This window comes from Xiphophorus hellerii, chromosome 20, assembly GCF_003331165.1.
Source record: "Xiphophorus hellerii strain 12219 chromosome 20, Xiphophorus_hellerii-4.1, whole genome shotgun sequence".
Lineage (NCBI taxonomy): Eukaryota > Metazoa > Chordata > Actinopteri > Cyprinodontiformes > Poeciliidae > Xiphophorus > Xiphophorus hellerii.
In genome coordinates this window covers 16,159,705-16,182,914 of record NC_045691.1, presented here as the reverse complement: position 1 = coordinate 16,182,914, position 23,210 = coordinate 16,159,705, and the positions used below count along the sequence as shown (strand labels likewise).

At 35.7% G+C, this 23,210-nt stretch overlaps 1 protein-coding gene across 3 annotated transcripts; it reads right to left on the bottom strand.

Annotated features, from left to right (window-relative positions):
* Window positions 1-176: 176 nt before the first annotated feature.
* Window positions 177-22,274, bottom strand: LOC116709979 (sodium- and chloride-dependent GABA transporter 2-like). Of its 3 annotated transcripts, none has more exons than XM_032548743.1 (15): window positions 22,143-22,274; window positions 9,758-9,939; window positions 9,209-9,343; window positions 8,666-8,806; window positions 7,819-7,906; window positions 7,607-7,739; window positions 6,979-7,113; window positions 6,101-6,204; window positions 5,764-5,888; window positions 5,532-5,644; window positions 5,138-5,275; window positions 4,961-5,063; window positions 4,781-4,881; window positions 3,817-3,987; window positions 177-3,734 (listed from the first exon to the last, which is right to left on the bottom strand). In XM_032548743.1, exons 1-15 carry the CDS (start codon window positions 22,208-22,210, stop codon window positions 3,630-3,632), a joined length of 1,842 nt encoding a protein of 613 aa, XP_032404634.1. In that variant the 5' UTR covers window positions 22,211-22,274; the 3' UTR covers window positions 177-3,629. The 3 variants fall into 3 exon arrangements, with proteins under 3 accessions (XP_032404634.1, XP_032404635.1, XP_032404636.1); XM_032548744.1 differs by lacking the exon at window positions 22,143-22,274 and adding an exon at window positions 17,530-17,741; XM_032548745.1 differs by lacking the exons at window positions 9,758-9,939; window positions 22,143-22,274 and having other exon boundaries at window positions 8,666-8,709; window positions 8,787-8,806; window positions 9,209-9,342.
* Window positions 22,275-23,210: the final 936 nt, after the last annotated feature.

Sequence of the window (23,210 nt, the reverse complement as noted above, 5' to 3'; positions counted from 1 at the left end):
CAGCAGATAACTCACTTACCAAAGAAAATTAATTGATTTAAAAGGAAGAACTCCAAAGACTAATTTAGGCTACTTCTTGCAATGTATAACTCACAGAATACTAATTATAAAATATGAACTATATCTTTAATAGTCTCCGATGAACTACAAACAAAAGAGCCTGGAACTAGGTGTTTAGCAGTCATTTATGACTTTATTAATATTTTTAAATATCAAACTTTGCTAAACAAAACTGGTAACAGATTAGTTTGAACAGTTCATGAATAATTCATTATCGATTTTTAATGCTGCCACAATTTCTGTCATAATCTGAGGTTCTGAATTGTTGTTACCAGTTAGTTTATAGGAACAGAGAGGTCGTAGGAAGACATCCTGAACAGCTTCAATGAAACCAATCACACACATTACACACAACAGCATCTACACAATGCTTGCTCTTGATGCATTTCTCAGTATCATAAAACCATTAGTCAACAATACTGACACAAATTTTAGTGATACATGATCAAATCACACAAAAATAACATAAACAATAACCTCCAAACAAGAATTTCCAAAGACTAGAGCTAAAAGTTAGATTATGGGGGAAAAAAGATGTCAAAAAATACATATATTTTATATACTAACAGTGATTTATAGTGTGAGAATCAACAGATTTGACCAATTATCACATTCAACTCAAAACTGACATTAACAACTCATCCACTCTGCGATCAGAGTGGCAGAGAGACAAAATCACAGTTGGTCTTTCTTTACATCGTCTTTAAAAGCAGCATCAGTAACAAATACTAGGTAGCTCATGATTATACATGCTAAAAAATGTTATGTTTATGTACTTCAATGCCACATTCCTCTTTAAAAATCTGTTACTGACTTTACATCTTATTGTATTTCTGCAGGACTAACCTAAAGGCCACTTTGCAACATTACATTTATTTAAAAAAATAGATTCTTTTGTCTCTGATCAGAAATCTCTGATTGCCTTAGAAATATTAAAAAAGACACAGTCAGTTATGTTTGTAAACACAGAATTTGACTCAGAGACAATTTACGAGGCATTAACAGTTTAGTCCTTTGCTGTCTTCGCTGCAAAAAGACTGAAAATCACTTACAAGTTCATATGGGCATTAAACATGCTGTTCAACACAGAATACGTTCTACAAAAGGGGAAAGTAGTAGACATAAAAAATATATTGTATTTGCAAATGGACACAACTTCGACATTTGTTGATTGCAAACACAACTTTAAGTTACAGCATATTTAACTAGTTTGTAGTTAATGACTGTAAAAGCATAAGAATGATTAGAATAATTCATTTGTACAGATGACGACAAATTTGTTATTTTTAAAGTCGTTGAGTAAAGTCTAGGCTACAGCAATTAAACATTTGTTGTGTTGTCTTTGTGCAGGATGTAAAAAACATAATGAAAAATATTATATTTTTTACAACAGATGTTTTCTACACTTCAGGAGTTCTCTCAGAGTTTTGAACCAAACAGCAGGTTAAAGTGAAAGTAAAGCACATCAACTCTGATATGTTGAGTAAGTCTGCAGAGATCTTTGCCTATTAGCATTCAACATTCCACATCGCGTTAAATAAACAAGGATGTTAATCTGTGTTGGCACAGTGTGGTTGAAAAAGGTTGACTAGACACACAACTCTTTGTGTAAATGCTGGTAACCAAAGGAGGCTGACAAGTGCAGACTTTCTGCATCAGTCAGGCCATTTGGGTATGAGAAATTGGAACACCAAAAGACCAAAATTTCACATTTATGTTTCTCCCTTTTATACTGCCAACGAAAGAAACCAAAGAAATATAATTTTAAATATTGGTAAGGAACATATGGTCAAACGGAAACAGCTTAAACACCATGGATGCTTTGAAACAGGGAACATAAGCCAAACACTTTCTTAATGGGAAGATTTTTTTCCAACTTTTTTTTTTGCTATTTTAAATCTTATTTTATTCTAGTTTGTTTGTAGACTGCCCAACAATTGAGCAGGGAGTTTTTACCTTGACCTAAAAATCAGGATGACAATTCAAACCCAAAATTATTCATACCCCTGGCAGAGTTAAATGACAAAGACATTGTTTCTGTTAGGAAATAAGATAGTTATCCCTTATAATAATTGCTATGCAGCTTTTTTTTTTTTTTTTTTTTCCACATGTTTCCATTGTTATTTTGACAATTTATCTCTGGTGATGAACTCCAAGTCTTCTTCCCTGGCATCACCCTCCTCTTTGGCTTCCTCCAGGGGTTCTCTATCATTCAAGACGAAATTTTGCCTGACAAAAATCTTAAAAATTACTTAAAGCCTGGTCTATATTGTTAGAATTAAGGGGGCAGTATTGTGCAAAATTGACTTTTTTGAAGTTTAAATCATGCTATGTTATCCCCTCATCAAAAACATGCTTGGATTGTTGCTTTGCCTCTTTAATACCTATTTAAGATATTAAAGAGTCCAATGCCTTTAACAGGTATTGTTGCTTTGACTCTTTTGTATTTGTTTGAGAAATCCTTCAATCTACTGTGGCAGCCATTTGTGGTGCCTAAACTTTTACTTTCACCAAGCGCTGCCTCTTCCACAAAGTTCCTCCTTGGAGCTTCAGTCTTCAAGTCGAGCTTCTTCCTTACAGAGGACCCCTCCCACACGACTCCCCCACTCAGATCACCCAGAATTGTCTGGAAATTGATAAGGTTTCTCTGTTCAACGCAGGTAAAAACAATGTTGAAAAGACAATAAAGGAGTTCTGCTCTGATGAGGTACTGAAGGCAGAGTGTTGGAAAGTGAAGGAGCTTCTTAAAGAGACAGAGACCCAATTTCAAGGTAATAAATTGCAAAGTCAAATTTCTTTTGAGTCATGTTTTATGTATGTACAGTATTTTTAACAAGTGAAGGTAACATAATTACTTGATTGTGCTATTAAATGCCTCTATGTGCCTGGAAAATACATAATTCTGCCCCTTCAAATGTATACTTTTGGTATAAATCTGCCAGGGATATGCATAAATTGCAGCCGTGCCTTGTGTTGTTGTTTTCTGGAAAAAATAAATAATCTCAAGGAATATACAAGTTCAAGTACAGTTACATTAAAAACTATTCAAAATTAGCAACCAAAGCACCACCTAAATTTATTGATTTTATGCCGGTAGAAAAATGTGTCAGCTATTCAGTATTACTGTACGTTTTGATTGCAACAACAAGCTCATGCAACAGCTTGTCTGTGCTGACAGGATCATAATAAGAGGGTTAATATGGTTTGATTTAATGTAACAGGATTTATAAAATGTCAATTTTTTAGCAATTATTTTCCAAGAACAAAACATTTTGTGCTTATTTTTGTTTTAACAACAAACTACATTTTAAACAGCCTTTTAAATTCTGAGATGCTCAACAAAGTGTAAAGTAACACATTTTAAGTGCATTGGTTCTTATAGTGATGTCTTATGAGAGCCTAACATTAAAAGAAAGATAGAAAAACATTGTTTGAAAATTGACAAGGTTTTTGTGCATTTCAGTTTCTATGAACAGCCTTGTTTGAATAAAAATGCAAAGCTGTTTTAGGGGTCTAACTCTATGCCTTAATGATGGTATGTAGGAATCTGTGAGGACAGATTCACCTCGTCAATCCATGTTGCTCTGAGATGGCGGCAGGCTGAGAAGTTCGAGAGCTTTTTCTGATTTGGTCAGAGGAAGGTCTTCAGCTGGAGTGCACAAGATAGAGAATCTCTGCAACAGAAGCACATTAGTTTTAATTGAAGTTTGTTTGAAACTGTTTTTTTAATCTTTGGTGGTATGACCAGTAATTTACCTCCCGCAGGGTGCCAGGAGTGATGAGCAGATTGTACAGCATCCAGAGGGGAACCATGAGTGTTGAGGAGAGAGTGAACCACCAGCCCAGAGCGTAACCCCACCACGGATACTCTATTGTGTTGTCGAACTTCAGAGGGGTGTACTTGACCAAGGAAAAAACAAAAGTGCCCTGAAAATATTAATGAGAAAAAGATAATAAATGATAAGTCTTGGCAACTGATTTGATGAATTTAGTTTCAATATTTTTCTCAAATCTGTATATTTGCTTTTATTTAATAATATTTCAAATAATCAAATACATTTTCTTACTAGTCAATGTCAAAAAAGCAAGTTTAAGCAACAGTTTTCAAACAGTTTATAAAACAGCCAAACTCACACAGTCCTCCACAGCAATTTTGAATGCAAAGTAAATATTTAATTTAACAAAAAATATTTAGCTGCCACCTGGCAAAAGGTGCAGCAGCTCTAAATGCTAAACAATCAGATTCCATGGCAGCTTCATTTCCATGTCATAAGACTGATAACATTGCATCAGTCTTTTTATTTTATATATTTATATGTATTTATTTTGTCTTTACTTGTTTATATGTTGTATGTCTTGAGATAAAATTTCACTCAATATGTACATTGTGAATGTGCAGTGGAACGACAGTAAAGTCTAAGTCTATGTAACATAGACTTTGATATATATATACTGTATATATAGCAAACTGTGATGTAAAAAAGTTAAAGTTATATTTAGAATCTGTATCTTTACAGACAATGAATGACAAACCTAATTAACATGTAACCTTGAAGTATTTACCTCTACATGGAAAACAGAAACCAAACAGCACATTTCAGATCAAACATCTGCAGCTGGATTCATGACTAAATTTGCTTAAAAATATTTAAACCTGACAGGTCTTACAATGCAAAGGCAGGAGGCTGTGCTGAGTTTTCTCATTTTAATTGGAACCCACCAGGCAAATCACTGGAGTGACGTATTTCAAACAGTACTTAATGAAGGGAAAAGGCCGGTATCCGATCATGTCCTCAATGTTGTCGTAAAAGTGCTCAGCACCTGTGAAAGCATGGGAATAAAAACAATTAAGATCCACTGTGAAGAATCTGTGTAAATTTTCTCCCGGAGATGGACTCACCGTACACCCATCCAACACACACAGACTGCAGAATGGCAAACAGAAGCAAAGTCATCCCACTGCAGGCGTAGTAGTCAAACACCTGGAAGACGTACAGTCCTCCCTGTGTGCGATATTAGATATTTTACTGTCATGTTGTAGGAAGTGTGAATTTTACCACATGAGATTTAATCTTACTTCTGTCACCATAACAAGACCAATGAAAAAGCTGAAGACGCAGACGAACAGGAGCAGAAGTTTACGTCGATGGCCGACCAGGAAGAAGGCAGGATATAGGTCAGATATTGACGTTGTGAGAGCTTCCAGACCTACAAACTGAATCACAGACGTCCCGAGTCAAAATTTCTACAGGACCAAACATGCTACAACCTCTGGACAATCTGGAGTTTTCATAGTTTTTCTTTTTGATGTAAAAAAAATCACAATTATATCACTAAAAATACAATCTAAAGTTTTCACAGTTTTCAATAATTTACTTCTTTATCAGAAAGTAACAACCTTGTTTAATATTATCATTTCAAAAATAATTTTCTGATTTATTTTGATCACACAAAGTGAAACAGTGCTCCACCTCACTGTCCAGTCCCAGAAGAATGATCATAACAAAAAAAAATATGGACCAAAGTTGAGGAAAAGGCATCATGGCGACTGCCCGAGGGTAGGCAATAAATGCCAAACCAGGTCCTGCAGAAACACAAAGGTGAACATTTAATCAACCAACCAGCACCCACGGCGATTTTTGCTATGGAATTTGAACTTGCATTTTAAATCTAAACTAAAGTTGTTGTTTTTTACAAGCTCACCTGATTCTGCCACTTTTGATATGTCAGTGTTCTGCTCATAGGCCATGAATCCAAGAGCAGAGAAGATGGCAAAACCAGCAACGAAACTGGTTCCACTATTCAAAAGGCACAAATATACACAATCCCTGCAGAAACCAAACAGGTGTTCATTCAAGTTATTTTCTTTTATATATATATATATATATATATTTTTTTTTTTTACATAAAATATTCCTCATAAAATCTCCGAAAGTTTATCGATGAGTTGTATAACCACCTAAAGCACCAAATATTGTGACCTTTGTTTTCGTTTTTATTAAACAAATAGTGTATTTTGCATTAAAACTATTGAACTTACTTGTAGCAGTTATTGTTGTACTTGTTATAGCTGCCCAATGCAACTAGACAGCCAATGCAAATTGCATAGGAATAAAATATTTGTGTCCCGGCATCCATCCATACCTGCAAGACAAACAGATGCCACATTTTAAAAATCTGTTACACAATATTTGCAATAAGCACTGTGTTGCATATTACTACCTCAGCAAGTATGCAATCATTATTGAGTGTTTATTTTTAAAAGGCTCTCTACTTGTGTGGCATGCCGAGATAGGAAGTTTTTAAAGCAACAGCCAGAAGATTATTCTTGAAGTGGCAAACCAAAATTAAAAGACAAAGGCATGACAGGCTGTTTAAAAACTAAAAATGATAACACTATTAATTATTTCCCTTTTACTTCATCACCATTCTGCTTGTTTGACATGCAACTATTATTTGTGGCTCAAAAAGAAACTTGGCAATACTCCATGTTTACTGCAAAAAAAATGGAATCAAAGATCTTCTGGAAACGGCAAATTGCAATTCAAAGTAGAGAGAAAACCCCAGGAAACCTCTTCTGATATTCACTTCAAGGAGCATTCCCTTTACTTTCATGTTCTTGGTTGTAATAATACACCACTAACAATCAGAATAAAAACAAAACTGTTTATTGCTAATCTGGTTTCCTTTTTCTTATGCAGACTCACACAAAATCTGAATAAAATACATCAATGTTTGTGGTCGTACACAAATGGTATAAGAAGTGTTAACACTTCTGGTCATTTCTGCATCATGCTGTTGTCATTAGGAGCTAAAGCCTTGAGTAAGTCACAAAGAGAATGAGAATTTATTTGAAATCTAAATTTTACAAAATTACTCTTCAATGCAGGTACTGAATCGTGAATAAATGATTTTGACCTGCGGGTCGGCGAGGCGGGATGCATCTGGGTAAAGGTAGAACTTGATCCCGTCCATGGCTCCTGGCAATGTGAGTCCACGAACGAGCAGCACAGCGAGCATCACATAAGGAAAAGTAGCAGTAAAGTAAACGACCTGTGGGGCAAAAATGAGGAGATTTATTTGTGGAGAAACAGTGGACAGTAGTTGTTTTCATGTGTAAAAATGCAAAATTATTTAAAATTCAATTTGAGAGTTACACTTCTGAAATCCTTTAATACGTTTTTTTTTGTTTTGTTTTCTATATTGTCAAAAGGCAGTACAGTAAGAGCTGTTTCCATAAGAAAGGAGGAACGCATCGAGATGAGAGAGAATCTTAAAATTAAGTGTTAGGAGCACGTTCCTAATTTAGCTTAGCACAATCCACATGACTCTGCCCCCGCTGGTACACAAAGACAAAAAAAATATTACAACACACTAAATTCTGATCTTATCACTTCTGAGGAAGAATTGGCATGAGCAATTGAAAATATGCTATCAAAATATGTTGATAGGAGTGTGGTATCAAAAAAACTGCTACGACAGAAAATACATGTTATTAGTTGTAAAGGTTGTTTTCTGTGTATGTGTGACATTCAAACTATTCTACCTTCCCAGTAGACTTCACTCCTTTCCACACGCAGAAGTAACAGATGATCCAAGACAACAGCAGACAGAGAGCCAACTCCCATCTAACACTGCCCAACTCATTGATGCTGCCTGTGATATTTAAAACTCGTCTCCTGAAAATCAATCACACCAGTCATTTCTTCACTATCTTCATGAACAATCATTAAATTGTGCCTTTTTTTTCATACTCACTCCCAAAACTCTCTCACTGGTGAAGTTGCATTCTCAGGTATCGTTAGGTTGAAATAATCCCGTCTTTGATCAAACTCCACACAATTTTCTGCAAAAATACAGAAATTTTGAAAAATATGTCCAAGCAAATGTAGAAACCTTGTTAAAGCTACAAACAGCATAATGCTGTTTTTTTGATAATTATTAACATAACATTGGTAACTTATTTTTGCAGTACATTCTTATTAAGGTTTGACATATTCTTATGCCACCAGGATGTTTGGGACTCTTATCTTTTTTTTTTTGGTTTGTATAATTTATCAACTTTAACGCACGGACATGCAAAACTTTGCAAATTGGCTTGCAGCAGCAGGAAAGAGAACATTTTGATGGTGTTCTTTCTGCCTACTTAGTTGCAAAAAGCAGTTGGAAGATTAGTCAACAGAAACAGAACCAGTATTTCAAGACAATAAATCATCATGTTAAAGAAAAAGCAGGTACTTTGCAGAAAAGTCTAACAAGGTTGTGCAAAGGTTTTTCTGAAAGCTTGGTGTAAATCTGAAAGAGAAAAAATAATGTGCCACTTAAAGGTTTTTGAACAAACTGCTTAAAACCCTGAGTTGAATGGGAACATTTTGCACATCAAATGCATTGCAGCAGCTGCACCGGGTCAGCTTATGAAAAGCACACAGTTGACATCCATTTTTCTCTTTAACATTTGGTTTTCTCTTATAAGCAAAGAGACTTATTAGAGTTCTGACTGTAACTGCAGATGAGCTGCAAATCAAAAATCCAAAAATCGCCCAAAAATGAAGTTTCTTGTTTTATTGTCTGTTTCATCCTCCTGGTTGGGATGTGGTGGGCCTACCTGTGTTCCAGCTGTTCCTGCAGGTCGCCCAAGGAAGTTCAGAGCTGAAGGAAGAGAAGAGATACAGGAATGCCCAGGCTAGTATCACTATGTAGTAGATACTGGAGTATAAAACAACCACCTGACTGCCATAACCCATCCCTGAAAGAGAAAGAAAAACAAGGTGGTATAATCAGTTAACTGATTTGTTAACTAATAAGTTGCTGAAGCCTTACAACAGATGAACAGATGTTAATATTCTATAGCTCAAAGCAGACTATTTTCATATTGCAGTGTTATATCAGAAACTTTTTATTGAACAAAATCATTAGGAAGCAACCAGCAGAGCAAAACACATGGACATAACATATTTGTAACATGGCCCACTTTTATATTTTTTGATATTGCTTTTTTGTTCTAGAAATGTAAAAATGGTGTCACAAACATAAAGAATTACAGATGGTCATTCATGCAAACCTCATTTTTAAGATTAGATGTGTTCAGAATTACAATAATGTTCCTATTTAATTGTGCTTCAGTTTATTTTCATATTGGTCATTTTACCCTCAAAGAGTGGACAAATTTTCCTCCAACAGGTGATACATCCCTGCTTGGTGTACTGGCCGAGGGATGTCTCCAGCAAAAACAAGGGAATGCCGCAGGAGAAGAGGAAAAGTACGTACGGGATGAAGAACACACCTGAAAAATATTAAACATGTCACTTTATGGCTCTTAACTGCAAAAAAATATTTGAACCAGCTTAGAAGGAATTAATCTAATTTGTAGTTTTATGATTTTTGTTCAAGCTATAATTCTGATTTCAGGATTATCCACATGAGAATTATAGTTTGAGCAAAGAAAATTAGCTATAATAAATTAGAGTATTTTTTTTATTTTTTACATTTGTTTCAAAGTAACATTTTTTCTTTGTGGAGATTAATTTAACTGGATCTGTAGCTTCTCTGTTGCTCTGCCTCTGATTGTAGTTTCTAAATATTGTTGGCTATATTTAGCCAGAATTGTCTGTACATTACTCTTTCACATTTTGAATTGCTAAGCAATCTTATCATTACTAAGGAAAAAAAGCTTTTTGTCAATTTTAAAGAAACCTACCTCCTCCATTTTTGTAGCACAGGTATGGAAACCTCCACACATTTCCCAGCCCTATAATTTGCCCCGCCACAGCCAGAAGAAACTCAATTTTGCTTGACCATTGTCCCCTCAGGGTTGTGGGATGATCAGGGCCCTCGTCCAGTCTGAACCTGACCTCTGGACTGTGGGCATTATCCATTGTGCTATGATGGGAGAAGAACAAACTTTTAAGTTGGGAGACTTATGTTTTTTTTTCCAACCAGAAAAATATTTTATGTATTTAATAAATAATTAAATGCACATAGCACAAGTTGATCTGTAGCATAACACATGTTGATCTGTAACATAACACAGGACATCATGTGCTACAGTATGTTACAGATCAACATGTGTTATGCTACAGATCAACATGTGTCATGTTACAGATCAACTTGAGGACACCATGTCACAAGTTGAAAAGTGTCTAAGACATGACAGCTATTCAGCAAAGCATGTTGCTCTCTACTACATGCACAGTGTGAGCAGTCTTTCTGCATTAGGTTAACAGAGGGTAATTCTTTTCATCAATGTTGCTTTTGTGTGGCTGCTCTAGTTTCACAGTGGGAGCTGCAAGTAGAGTGGAAAATATGTGCTGTCCAACAATGTTAAAAGCTTAAAATCCTGAGATGCTGAAAACAACATTCCTGAAGTCCTTTATTGATCATTTAGGGATCTGAAGAGGTGGGAAGATCACTGATGGATTTATGTTGGCAACGCCAGGGCCTGGACAGTTCTGTATAAGAAACTACAATGTTAATGTAAGAAAGGAAATAGTCAAATTATTTTAAAGAAAAATAAATTGACTATTTTTTCAATGTAAATAGAAACAATGCTGATTTAAACAAAAAAAGATGCAGATTTAATGTTATTCTCAGTAATGTTAAAACAGAGACATGGTCTCTACCGGCATGATAGGCATGGCTCACCTACTATTAATGCAGGTTTTAATCATTTTATTGTCATGACCAATTATCCTAACAGTGATGTTTTGTGATTATGGGAGGATGCATGAGAGTCCATGCATGCACAAAGAGAATATGCAAACTTCATGCAAGACTACTGGCCAGGATTTGAACTTAGGACCTTCTTAGTCCAACTCTGCCCCACACAGTGACCTTAATGGTTTACTGTGTGGATTAAAATTATTTATTGTAATAGAATCATGCATAACTTCCAAACTCAGTTATCTATAAACTCGGTGGACAGAAAGAACAAAATAATACATGCAGTTTTTTATACTGGATATTTATCATTTGGATCTTTGGTTTTTGGAATTTCAAATAAAATGGGAAAATATCTTTCTTGATTGAGATTGCTCAGAATACTTTCTTTAGTTTATTGTATAAACAGTCACAAACTCTTGAGGCATCATTGTCTTGTTTTCTTGGTCTGACATTTGAACAAATTTGCAAATGTGGCTTTCACTTTGAGGAGTTCATTTCCTACAAGCTGTGTGCTGAAATAAAGGTTCGTCTGCCAGTTCTTTAGAACTTTGTGTTTTTGTTTATGAGAGGAATTCCTCTCTATTAGTTTTTTGCTTCAAAAGACTATTATACAGACACACAGCATGTAGCTGCCATGCTTAACATCTGCTCAGTTCATGCCCTACAAAAGGCAACATTGTTGTCCAGTTAAACAACGCAGTGTGAGAACAGAACCGCTCAACACAGGAAGAGTCTTTTCACAGCTGCTATGGGTGTAGTGTATTGATATTTATCTGAATTATGTCAGCGAAAGAGTTCTTGAAGCTGCCTCACACTTTCTAGGTACTCAATAACACAAGCAACCATGCAGATAAAGACTTTTATATATTTATAAAGCATATAACCAGTTCAAATAATCCATGCTGTTAAATTTAAATTATTTTTAATTTTTTAGTTGTTTTTTTTTGCCCCATAGCTATATGCTTCACATGAACAACAGGAAATGAAGGTTTCATTTTGCTAAGCATCAACTTTCACCTCCTGACTATCTAACATCCTACATAATAAACCAGGAGCTCATTTAAAATCCCATCTATAGGAGGACATTTTGCTTAATTTCAGGCAGTCTTACTACATCATGAACACTGGGCACATAGTCATCCTTGAGTCAAGAAATTTTATGATAGTTTATTGCTTATGCTAAAGTCTTAGCAAAACCAACATTAAACTACAATACGACTAAAATGGTTTTTCACATGGTAAAAAATCAACTGTGGAACCAACTAGTGAAAAATAATTTTAATTTGCTACATTTCTATGCACTGTTCACTCAATTATATGAAACTAGAACGATCATAGCACACATGTGAACCAGATGAACATGGCTACCTATCTCAGCTAATAGACTGCAGATTAACATTATTAAAAGAAGCAATTCATTGTAAGTTTGGAGGAGCTGCAGAGATCCACAGCTCAGATGGGAGAATTTGAACTGCTCAAAGTTACCTTTACTTTCTATTTGTTATGTTGTTGTTCTGGTGAAGTCTTGAACTGTTCATATTTTTAAGATTAAGTGTTTGTACATGAATGCCTCCCCAGCCCCTCTTATAAAAGCCCCTTAATGTGCAGTTGCACTTGTTAACACAGCAACTAATAGCCATGCATTTTAGTAAGTTGACCTTTATTGGAAAGTGACAAAAAAGTGAGCAATTATTGAAAAAAATTTAATATTCTACTAAAACACATACAATGGACATGTGGAGGAGGACGTGGAGTTAAAAATTTTAACTCCACGTTAGAATTTGAAACATTTGCAAAGCAATGCAAGTGTTTATCACCATTTTAGTTCTTGACTGAGTTTCAAATATTGTTGGAACATTCCCTCTGTTTTGTTTTGAGTGGTACGGTCACTGACCTCTAGGGGCTCTCTTCATGAGAGAGCTCTTTCTTTGTGTTTCAGCTTTACCTGGCTGCCACAGGTGCAAAGTGTTGGAGCTCGTCAGCCACCCCATAAAGAGCTACAACCAGAGATGTCAGATCCCTTCTTTTTTTCTCTGGGCCTTGATCTGATGTGATCTTGTCTGATTGTTTGTGGAAACTTTGGATGGTTTTGCTGTGAGCATTTTTGTGAAGCATTTAGTGAATAGAACCAAAACTAGTTTTGTTTCTATTCACAGTGGAAGCTGGTAGGGGTTCTCTGCCATTTTGTTTAACTGTTTTCTCCTGTTTTTTTTTGTTTTTTTTTTGGTTAGTCAGGGAGTTCAGGTATTGTACTTTCTTTTCAGTTCTCTTCTAGAAAGTGTTTTTATTTTATAATTAAAAGGGGGATGTTTTGTTTGTTGTTTTGGCCTCGGAGACCCTGAAGCTTAAAAGCTTCCCTGTGCTTGTTGTCTACTGTGACTTGTAACATTGAGTATGACTATTGTCACCCACCTTCAGTCCATTGGATTAAAATGCTCTGACAAAGCCAAGAATCTGGGGTGATCATGGATCCTGAGCTGAACTTTAATAACCACATCAAATCCATCATAAAAATATCATACCACCATCTAATAAATATTGCTAAAATTAGACGACTTACAGTATGTCCCCACAAGATTCTGAAAAATTAGTTCATGCCTGTGTTTTTAGTAGACTCGATTACTGCAATGGCATTATTACTGGATTATCAAAAAAAAGCAATAAGACAGCTCCAGCTTCTCCAGAATGCAAGAGTCCTTACTAAAACAAAAAGAGATCAGCATATCAGTCCAGTTCTAAGATCCATTCACTGGCTGCCTGTTGCTCAAAGAATAGAATTTAAAATCTGCTTAATAGTTTACAAAGCACTTCATAATAGAAACCCAGTCTACATTTCTGATCTTCTTCAACCATATACACCACTCAGACCTTTAAGATCATCAGAATCAAACCTACTGACTACAGAACTAAACATGGTGAAGCAGCTTTTAGTTTTTATGCTCCAACACTCTGGAATAAGCTTCCTGCTCATTGTAAGACTGCCCCTACTTTGAGTATATTTAAAACAAGGTTTAAAAACCTTCTTACTTGAAGTTGTCTATTCTTACATTTTTTAAATTCTATTCTTTCACTATATTTAAAATTTTTAATGTTTACTTTGTCTATTTTTAATCTGCTTGAAAAAAATTTTTTCACTATCTTCTTGTATGTTGTTTTTAACTTTCTTGTACAAGCACTTTGAATTGTCTTTGTCTTCTTGTATGTTGTTTTTAACTTTCTTGTACAAGCACTTTGAATTGTCTTTGGCTGAAAGGTGCTATATAAATAAAGTTGCCTTGCCTTGCCTATTGCATTTCAGAGGTTATGCCATCCTTTGATTTGAACATTAACATTCAATCAGTTCATCCTTGAAAACTGACACCGAGACAGTCTAAATATATAATATTTATAGAAAGAGATAACTATGTAAAGAGAGTTAACACAAACCTAAAAGAAACCTGATATCGGTTGATATCGGTTGCCAAACTCATTTAGAGCTCTCTATTTTTATGTGTCATATGACTATAACACTGTGGCTTGGTTAGAAAACAACTTTGATTGAGCGGTGCTTTATTTTATATTTTTGCTTATTCCAGCTTCTTTTTTAGTGCAGCCGCAGGTTTGATGGGGCAGAAAGAAAGTTGCTTTTGAGTACATTGCAGGTCCTGGATCAACACTCTCTTGGCAGCAAGTGGATAAATTCCTTTAAAATATTTTCCTCTACAGCTTTAGGGCTTGCGTAAAAAGGGGATCAGATAGAGTAAACAAGGATGGTGTTGGGTTTCTGTGGTGCTGGGAAGGCTTTAAAAAGAGCGTAAATAAGCTATAGTGCAGAAAACAGATGTATGGTTAAAACCAGACGTTTACATATACTGAATGAAAAGAAACATATTTTTTCCTCACTGCCTGAAGTTAAATCAAACCAAACTTCTCCTGTTCGTTAGAATCACCGAAATTCTTTATTTTTTTTTTGCTTGATGCTACAGTATTGAGAGAATCTCTTGGATATTTATTTATTAATATCTTTAAAATCAGAAGTTTACATATAAAATGTCTGACTTCAGTCAGACATTTTGGGTTTCCTTCCACAAGCATCTTGCAATTGTTTCCTGGAGTTCTGGCCCATCTACACTAACAGAACTGCAATGACTAAGTCAGGTTCGTAGGCTGCCTCACTTGCACACACCTTTTTTGATCTGCTTACAACTTCTTCATACAACTGAGATCAGGGCTTTGTGAAGTGAAAACACTTACTTTGTTGTCTTTAAGGTATTTTATAATCAGACTGTATGCGTATGGATACTGTCCATCCGGAAGACCCATTTGTGCCTGAGCTTAACGTCCTGCCGTTAGATATTTCAATATTCCTCATGATGCCATTTACTTTACGATATGCACCAGTTCCTCCTGCAACAAAACAGCCCCAAACAATTATGCTTGGGATGGTGCTCCAAGGCTTATAATCTTCAACCAAATTGGTCATAAGCCCAAACAGTTCCACTTTAGTTCCTTTAGACCACAGCACATGTCTCCAAAAAAGAAGGTTTTTGTCCCTGTGTGCATTTGCAAATTGCAATCTGACATTTTTTATGTTTCTTTTGGGGTAATGGCCTCCTCCTCTCTGAGTAGCCTTTCGTGAGGTTACTCACGAAAGGCTACTTAGTGAGTAGAAACCTGCCCTGTTTCACATGTGAAACAGGGCAGGTTTCACTGTGGATAATGACACCGTCTTACCAGCTCCAACCAGCATCTTCACAAGGTCTTTGTCTTTTGTTCTGTGGTCGATTTGCACATTTCAGACCGAAATACTAGGACACAGAACCTGTCTCCTTCCTCAGCGCTATGATGTTGAACATTCCCTTCATGTTTATACTTGCCATGTAATTGCTTTGAACCATGGCTGGAGGGCTTGGGACTGGTTTTATTGTTACCTACAGAATCACAACAAGCTGAATGTGAAATAAAAGCAAGATGACCAGGGTGCAATAATCCATCATCAAATAAAATTAGTTATTATTGCAAAATTGTGTTGCAAGTCAAGTTTAAAACAGTATTTGGTCCTTTGATTTAAAAGAGCACTTCTGTATATTCACATGCAGTGAGGTACAGCTTTTGCTGAGCAAACACATGCAATCTGACCGCAGAAAAATTATTACATTTGCTTTTCAAATACATGAAGAAAGGAAGAAGGGGAAAGAAAAAAAAGTAACTTGTACATTTTGTTAACTAACATCAACCTTTGGGCAAACATGACAACATATTCTAAAAACAAGCAACCCTAGTGCGACACTATCTTGGCTACAGAAGCAGCCTCTTTGAAATAAGGCACAACTTTTCTTTCTAGTGGTATCAGTATCACCACTCTACATGAGAACTTCCCTAACCAGCAGCCGATGAATATGAAAAATGAGGCTCATCAAACCAAAAATATAAATTCAGTCTTATCTCCAAGTTTCTTTGGTCATATTTCTTGTTATTCCTGCTATGCAATTTTTGAAAATCCCAGAGATTCTATTTTTTTCTTTATTTTAATTCAGATGATTATGAAATATCTATTTTTTTAAAAATATGGCAAACTTTGATTACCCTACTAATAAAAGTATTATTAGTAGGCTAATAATGATACTGATACAGTATATGACTATGCACAATCATATAGTCATATGATACTGTTTTTTTACTGTATCATATGACTATTGTGCAAGTTGATTAATTCAGTTTAGAGAATGTATATAAATGGTATTAGTAGTAGTTTATGACAATTATTAATTTAATAATAAACTACATAATATTTTTATTATTAGTTTATCATAATAAACTAATCATAATATTTATTAGTTTATAAATATTATTATAAACTAATGCTACTTCCTGACAGAAGTAAGATTGGTTGCGTAATTTTTTGTGATCAAAAACAAAAAGAGAAGTTTGGTCTGATGTAACTTCAGTGTCAAAAAGGTATGTGGGTTTTTCTTTGGTCTATGTAAACTTCTGGTATCAACTTTACAAATGACCAGACAACTTTGTACAAGCTATTCAGCAAAGTGCATATTATGTAAGATATGTATTTCAGACCTATTGCGAGAAAAGGTTCATTACATGTTTACAGTGTAAGCGACCTGTATTAACAGAATAATCAGAAATCCATTAGCAGAGCAGGTGAACTGCCTCAGCAATGTGTACAATCTGAGCCTTGACAGGTCGTACTTGTATCTTTGGAATATAAGGCATCATTTACCACTATTGCTTTTAGAAACACAGGGCCATTCCTTTCTTGAAATTATGAGCTCATGATTTCAAGGAAGTCTGTGGAAACTTTCCACTAAACATTCAGTTTAGTCTTTTTATGCAAGAGATTCAGACACGTATAAAATATAAAAGTATGTTGACCTGCTATTAGTTAAGTGCAATACATGTGTCTGAGCTGCAATAAAATATATTTACACATTAGAAAACAAAAGAGCACAATTGGTAATGTAAAACGTATTTTCCTATGACAATTAGAAACTTAGAGGAGATCTTTTTTAGAGCTTGATGTGAAGACTGTTCAAATATTTGTTTAAGAAGAATAAATGATTTTGTTTGCTTTTTGCTGCCAGTGTAGAGTGTTGTACTAAACAAGAGAAGTAACTGCCTCACTGCAGCATAACAAGTAACCTTTGGCCTACATATTACAAGCTCCAAGCCTCACTGTACCGCTGAATTGCCAGGGTACCAGCTATGTTTTTGGCTTTACGGCACTGAAATAACAGAAGACTTCACTTGGAAAAGTTCTAAACTAAACACATTATGCAAAACCATGCCGAGGCAATAGAGAAAAATGAAGAGTACCTTAAAAAGATGCCGCTTTAGTTTTGAGTCATGCATCCATTCCAAGAGACTTCATTTGGTGCCTTCAGAGAAAAATACAAGTGCAGAACCCCCAGCCTCACTAGGACACACTTTATGCCCAGAACTGACCATGAGCGAGTCCATGAGGAGGTTTGAGAGAGATGAGTGGTGTGTCAATGAGTCCGAGCCACAGAGTAAGAAGGACAGAGGAAGCAGGGGGTGGGACTGTTTCTGAATGAGCAACTTAAGGCGGGGACTGTTCCAGCAGCCCGGGCCACATGGTCTCGGTAACGAAGGAGATTCACTAGTGAGGCATGCTGCTTACTTGCTTTTATGTAGGCTCTCTGTATGTTCACAAAACTTTTTCCAGTTTTAACAAAATACTTTCGATTTCCTGTACTAAAATAAGAAGACAATCTTTTTTAGAAGTTTTAATAGCTTTTTTCATAGGAATATCTACTACTATTTCCTTAAAATTTAGTAGTTTTGCTGTATGACTTGCAATAAATGTTTTGTGTACCTTTCTACAAGCTTCTCACAATAATTCCTCCTGACAAAACTGCTGAAAGCATTTCTGTGGGGTTGAGATTTTATGATTGCCACTCTGAAACTTTAATTTAAATTTATGGATGAGGTGTGGTGTGTGATCTGTCAGTTGCCTTGTGAGCCAACTTTCTTTTTATTGTTTGTAGATGTAAAAAAGAAAAAAGAAAAAAAGGGGGGGAGTTGGTGCCACCTGGTGTTTGCTGAGAGTAAGAACAATATTTTGTGAATTACCTGCTCCAGAATTTAGATTAAAAAATTGCTTTACAAACTAGAACCACAACACGAACGCATCTGCAGTAAATGACAACTGTGGTTATTTCTAGTTAGGTAGATAAAATAAATGTATATAAATTGCAATCAAAAATCTTTCTTATTTATTGTTAGTTTAAATTTTTCCTATTATTTAATCAGTTTAGATATATGGTAGTGTAAATGTTTTTATTTTTCTTATACAGCATTGTGACGGCCCTGCTGTGCGGTCCTGTGTGTGTGCAATAAACTGTTATCAATAACAGTAAACTGTTTATCAATTAGGCCCTCGATTGTGGGAGGTGCTTCTAATTACGTGGCCACCTGGAAGGAGCGCCGTTCCATTCATGGGTGTGGCTGGCCGACGCAAGTACCAGACTCAGACGACCCGGAGATCCAGGCCTCGCCGAGAACTGGACTCCCTGTTGGGGAGGGTCCAGGCTGAAGGAGCGCGGGTCTATTACATCTTGGGCTGCCGTCTGTGGATCCCCTAGCCTAGACCACAGGTGTCAAACTCCAGTCCTCAAGCGCCGCTGTCCTGCAACTTTTAGATGTGCCTCTGCTGCACCACACCCGAATAGAATAATTAGATCATTATCAAGGCTCTGGAGAACTGATCTACACAAGGAGGAGGTAAATAAGCAATTTCATTCCAGGGTTTTGTACCTGTGGCACAACTAAAAACTGCAGGACACCGGCCCTTGAGGACTGTTGCTGAACGAGTTTGACACCCCTGCCCTAGACAATTAGGTTCTTTTAAAATAAAATGCATCTAAAAGGCTAAAACTTTGTCTGGTTGCCGTGTCCTCCCTATTTTCTGTTGCGGCCAGCCGAGCGGGGCCGTAACAAGCATGAAGAATATACCATTTTTACTTAAAAAATGCTTAGCTGTGCCAAAAATGTTAAAAGACTAAGACTTATCTGTAATTTTGTTCATACAAATGCATAATATATATTATATATAAATTGAAAATATTGGAAAAATATACACAAAATTGGCCTGCTTTTAATAAACAATAAGCTTAAACTTTCATTGGTGGTATTAAATATTAAATGGAGAGGTGAGTTGGCTCCCTCTACTGGTTTTTTTGGAATATGGAGAGTATTTTAAGTACTTTTACCTGGTTTTAATTTAATGTCCTATATGCTAGAACCCAAATGTTTATTTTCTTTTTGTGTTTACAAAATAGATATGAACAACTCAGTAGTAGCATTCAAGTCAACCATAGAAAATTGATTAATTAATTTATAAAACCCTTTGGTATCAGCTGTTATCAGCAATATGACATTCATTAAGCCATCCTTGAGTTGGCAGATTAAATAAAGCAAGATAGCATCATGAGACCTCTTTGTACCACTTAACTTTACACTACATCCATCTTGTAATGTCACAAAAATGAAATGTGATGTTCATTTGGGTTTAATTTCTAGAAAATGCCAGTGTTCCATTTTTACAGGTTTAATGGTTTACTGTTCACCAAATGCAGAACACTGGGTCTCAGACGTCAGTATCTGTGAACTGGAATGTATCCTGGCAAGATTTTAACCTGAAAAAAGTTTGCCAAGTCTCAATAGTTAAAGACTTTCAAACTGCTGCATTGTTAATAGACTTAAACATTTCTGAGGAAGATCTCTTTGACCTGTTGCAAGTTGAAGTCCCACAGTTGTAAATGGAAACATAGTCATAAAACACCAATGTTAAAATTCATTCATGCAGATATACGTAAGCTGTTTCGTTTTTTCTTTTTTCTTTTATGGTGCCCAGGAATTTAAAGTAATAAAATTTTTTAACCTTTGTTACAACTTTGTTGTCACCGCAACAAACAATTTTGAAGGACAGAGACTTAGCCTCAAACTGAAAGAAGTGGAAGCACAATTTTGAATTTAAAAAAAGCGGGTATAGCACCGCAGACCTGTATAGACAGTTTGAACTTGAATCCTGGAAATGGTTTGACTGAAGGTGCTGCTAAATGGGTCCAGGACACAACCCAAAAATGCAAGGCAGAGCATTGTTTCAAGAAACTTAATCTTGATCTAAGTCCTGTAGAGCAAAGGCAAACACATACTCAAACAAAGGTGGTTTAGCATGGCTAAGTAATCTAATATGCATGTTTCTGGGATTTACTAACCATTACTGCGCATCCCAAATTCAAAATCAGCAATTCAAAATAAGTTATTTCTAAGTAAAGACCAAAAGTAAACAAACAACAACTTTATTATGAAATGAAACAAAAGACCATACAGAAAACATATTAGTGGCAGTACAACAAAATATTTTGCTGCCGAAATTATCAAAATTATTTTCAAACAAAAAAGAGGTTAAGTGTGTTGAAGGTTGATTGTAGTACAAGTTGTACTTTAGAGCCTTAGCAGAAAGCCTCTAACATGTAATCAAAGTGTAACTTTACCCTCAGCTTTGAGCTCAGCCCGGCCCACTGTGCTACTCTGAAAAAGGTAGGAAAGAGTACAGATGGCTGATAATATTTACAGGCTTGGGGCTGAAGGGCATAAAGGTGATTCACAACCTTTCATCAACTAAATAGACTGAAGGAGAATCATAGGGCAACTGCACAAAGTTCTGTTTTTAAATGAAACACCTTTCACCTTCAAAATATATGGAAGCAGACAGTAAGTAGGTGAAAGACCAATGGAAATATAGAGCTGTATCTATTAGAGCTTCCTGTTAAGGTTCTAGTCAGATTTAATATAATGCACAACAAAACCTGAATGTGAACAAAGTATTTTGGTAATAAAATTGTGCAGTATTAAGAGAGAGGAGGCCTTATTAGCATCAAAATCACAATTTTTCACCTTACTATTTTTCAATTCTAGTGGAGACAGGTACTCTGAAATAACTTGTGTTTATTCTGTTTCTAAAATAAATCTAAAATAAGATAGCCCACTGTCTGGAATAAGGTGGAGGACATTGAAAATAACTACCAGCATGCCCAGGAGTGACAAGTTTACCCAAAAAGAGGGACTGCAAAATGCTTAAGTAAGTCTCTGAAAACCCTAAAATATCAGTTTGGGACCTGCAGCAGGCGTTTACTACCACTGATATGAAAGTTGATGTCTGCAGCATCAGAAACAAACCAAAGAGGTTTAACTTTAAAGAGAGGCACGCAAGGAAGAACAATTGCCCTCAAAGAAATCCCTGAAGGTCAGACTGAGGTTTAATATAATAAATGTAGACAAAAACTGGTACTTCTGCAATAATGTTCTTGAAAAGATGAGCATAAAACTGAATCATTAAACATAAAGCCAAAATAAATGAAAACAAAACCTCCTATTATTATCCTCATTATCACCACAGGCTGTCAGCCGAGGCCACAGATTTAGTCACAATGATGTAATAGCCTACGTTTCTTGGATAGCAAAAATGGCAATAAAAGAAAGAAGAAAACATGGTTATATTTTTCTGTATGTCTATTGTAGTTCTTCATCTTGTAAAGAGACGGGACTTGTGAATTTCTGCTACATCAGTAACTTAAATTGAATTGAAAGTTTGGATCATAAATGATACTGAGAATAATGAAGATGACTTTTGTTGTCTAGATGTTTACATATAAACAACAACATGAATATGTCAGGATGTTTTGCTGACATGGAGCTGTCTATACAGGCAAAATGTGCAAAATGAAAAAGTATGAATGATCTGCTATTTTCATGTGCTTCTCTTATCTATGACTTCAGGTATGAAATGCATGTTAGGACACGCATTGTTAGAAAAAGCTTGACAACACTGTATAACTCATAAAAGTCACAGAGAGATATTTCTTTAACAGTAAATAGGAGAATTAAATGGTCAGTGCACTCACTCATTGCCGCCCTCTGAAGCCTGATAATGTCCTGGGAGTTTCTCTGTCTTTGTTTCAGCATTTTCCATCTCAAAGCAGGTTTTCTTGGGCCACTGCTCTGAAATCTGTTGGTGAATCTCTGACTGAAGGGCTTGCAATGATCACAGGAAAACAAGTTGTACAAATCATTACAGGGTTGTAAATGAATTATCTTTGGCAGTGTCTTTCAAAGCTATGCCGCACAAAGTTACATAAATACACGGAAATGCAGCTGTGGGCAGATTTAACAGGACAAGACATTTTTCTCTAGCTATTTTTAGTCACAATAAATTTTGTGATGGGTTTTATATTGAGATGCTAAAGTACAATACAACAGGTAACGTACGCTTGTAAACATACCCTTTGAACTTTATCACATTTTGTCACGTTACAGCAAACTCTAATCTATTTTACTGGTATTTAATGTAATGGACCAATACAAAGTAATGCATAAGTGTTAAATAGAAGGAAAATGATACATGGTTTGAAAAAAAAAAAGCATGTCTGAAACTGTGGTACACATACATACTTACATATTTAGTCCCCTTTACTCTCATTCCCCTCAATAAAATCTGGTGCAACAATTGTCTTTTGAAGACATCAAGTCCACCTGTGTAATTACAATGATGATTTCTTGGAGAGTATTGGTCAAATAAATGATATAATGAAGACAGAGCAACACAATGGGGAGAGAGTTGTGGTGAAGTTTAAAGCAGGGTTAGATTATGAAATCAATTGTCCAAGTTTCGGACATCTTACAGAGAGAAGAAAACCTCAAGCGATGTCATCCCACCTAAAGCGATAAGCCAGGCAAGGAGAGTGAATTAACTCTGGAGGAAGTGAGGAGTTATTCAGCTATTAATTGTGCGGCCCAACAAATGTGTGCTTCCCCCACTAAGGATCCCTTGTAAAAATGACAAGAAAAGGAACATTTTTGTAAGACAGCTATGAAAATTCACAAATTTTAAGTTAATTGAAACCTGTAAATAGATATGTTGAAGGCTACAAGAGTCTGTCACTTTTCTTCAGGACAGTGAGTCCAAACATCAA